Source organism: Helianthus annuus, chromosome 1 (assembly GCF_002127325.2).
Source record: "Helianthus annuus cultivar XRQ/B chromosome 1, HanXRQr2.0-SUNRISE, whole genome shotgun sequence".
Classification (NCBI taxonomy): domain Eukaryota; kingdom Viridiplantae; phylum Streptophyta; class Magnoliopsida; order Asterales; family Asteraceae; genus Helianthus; species Helianthus annuus.
In genome coordinates, this window is record NC_035433.2 from 59,000,655 (window position 1) to 59,002,540 (window position 1,886).

General features: G+C 37.4%; 1 protein-coding gene across 1 annotated transcript; it reads left to right on the forward strand.

Annotated features, from left to right (window-relative positions):
• Window positions 1-417: 417 nt before the first annotated feature.
• LOC118481279 (probable serine/threonine-protein kinase ndrA) lies at window positions 418-1,284 on the forward strand. The gene is made up of 3 exons (XM_035976687.1): window positions 418-612; window positions 674-848; window positions 1,087-1,284. Exons 1-3 carry the CDS (start codon window positions 572-574, stop codon window positions 1,195-1,197), a joined length of 327 nt encoding a protein of 108 aa, XP_035832580.1. The 5' UTR covers window positions 418-571; the 3' UTR covers window positions 1,198-1,284.
• Window positions 1,285-1,886: the final 602 nt, after the last annotated feature.

Genomic DNA, 1,886 nt, shown 5'->3' on the forward strand with positions numbered 1-1,886 from the left:
GGATATATCACTCACCAGTGGAAGGACTCAAACTCCACGTGTCAACTCATGCCCCAACCCCCACCCCACCATACCCCATGATCTTAAGCCACCCTATTGCTCTTGGTTTAGTTGACAACATATGAATTTTAAACATGCTTTTTAAGTTTTACCTAAATGGGTTATTAATTTTAAATTGCTTTTTTCTATTATTATTATTGGTTTTTGGAGTTTTTTCCCATATTAAAACCTATATAAAGAACCAACAAGTTTGTGCATATGTTGGTCATATGGCTTTGGGTGTTTTTCAAAAATAATTGGGTTATATGGTTGTGCTTTATACACGTGTGTGGTTGTATTTCCACCCTTTCATCTGCTACAAAACTACATGCCCTCTGCTCCTGAGTTCTTCCTTCTTCACGTTCGTAGAAAGAAAATTAGTGAGAGATAGGGGGTCTGGAGAGAAGAGTGGCGGTGACGCTCGATTCGGGAGAGAGAGACGTGCCTCCGGCGACCGGTTCTTCCGGCAATTGGCCGAGCTCCGTTGCGTGGTAGGCCTCAACCCACTAATCTGAGACTAAGGAATCTCGTGATGGTGACGGATCTCCGGCGGTGTAGATTGTCGGAGTTAAGGTTAGTTTGATTATGAACTTATGATCGTGAATTATGGTGTTGAATTGTTGATTGATTACAGGAGACGAGCCTTACAGAGGAGGGCGGCTGAGGCGAAACTTTCGAGTAAGGAAGAGGAGCAGTTGTTGAGGAATTTGGAGAAGAAAGAGACGGAGTATATGAGGTTGCAAAGGCATAAGATTGGGATTGATGATTTTGAGCTTTTGACATTGATTGGTAAAGGTGCTTTTGGAGAGGTATAAGCCCTAATTTGTTGAATAATATCATATGGAATTGCGGTTAATTGTTATAGAATGTGTTAGTGAAACTGAATTATGATGAATTTGATTTGTTTTGAGGTGGATCAACAACTTTTAAAGATGTGTATGCCTTAAAGAACTGTAGTTTGAGTTTTGTGGAGTTTGATTGATGAACACATTGGATTTAGTTAGGTATAATTTGTAATCTATTCACGCTTACATCTACCGTTAGCAGATCTTTCTAGAGACAGGGGGCTTTGTTCATCAAAATCAAGAAGGTCTCAGTACAAGAATTTTAAAGAGGATATTTTTGAAGAATCCAGTAAGTTTTAGTAAAAGATCTTAATTCTACATGGTGTTATTTGAATTCTAAAACTCAGCGATAAATAAGTACATAACTAATCATAAGGATTGGCCATAGAAGTTGCAGTTGTTTTTCAATTTTTTTTTTATGTGAACTTGAAATTTGGAGTTCTTAGTATCTCTATGGTTCGTTAGTCAGACATTACTAGGATTTTGGAAGACTCTGCCTCTTATCTATATGGTAAAGACGGGTTTACTCTCAAGGTTAGAGGTGCATGAGAGTAGCATGGTTATAGGGAAAACAAATGTCTAGAATCAATTCTTTTAGGTACAAGCTTTAGCAATATATGTTTTATATAGTGATTTTTATATTTAAATTCTTAATGTAAAGCCCTCTACAGTTATTTGTTTGCCATTCATTGCACTATTCAAACTATGTAAGTAAAAGTAACATCAGTTTTTTTTATGGGGGGTACGCCCCCATAGTTTGTTATTTCCACTGTCATTATTTTGACTCATACTACAAAATGAAACTTAAAGCTTTGTTCTCTTGTAGGGATGGGTTGTTCTTTCGAATGACATGGGGTCCATAGAGAAGGCCCGTTCCATTGCTACACAAATTCGATGGGAAGCAAGGGTCGTTATTCTTGAAAATTGTAGTGACCAATGAATACTTGTCTGCAAAAAGCCATTTTAAGAAGATGAATCCTGCAACCAAAGAAGGTTTAATGT

Excerpts from the sequence above, each read along its gene's own strand:
- LOC118481279 (XM_035976687.1), top strand. The coding sequence starts at position 572 with ATGGTGACGGATCTCCGGCGGTGTAGATTGTCGGAGTTAAG. Across the intron at positions 613-673 it reads TGTAGATTGTCGGAGTTAAG|GAGACGAGCCTTACAGAGGA; the intron begins GTTAGTTTGATT and ends GATTGATTACAG. Across the intron at positions 849-1,086 it reads GTAAAGGTGCTTTTGGAGAG|ATCTTTCTAGAGACAGGGGG; the intron begins GTATAAGCCCTA and ends TACCGTTAGCAG.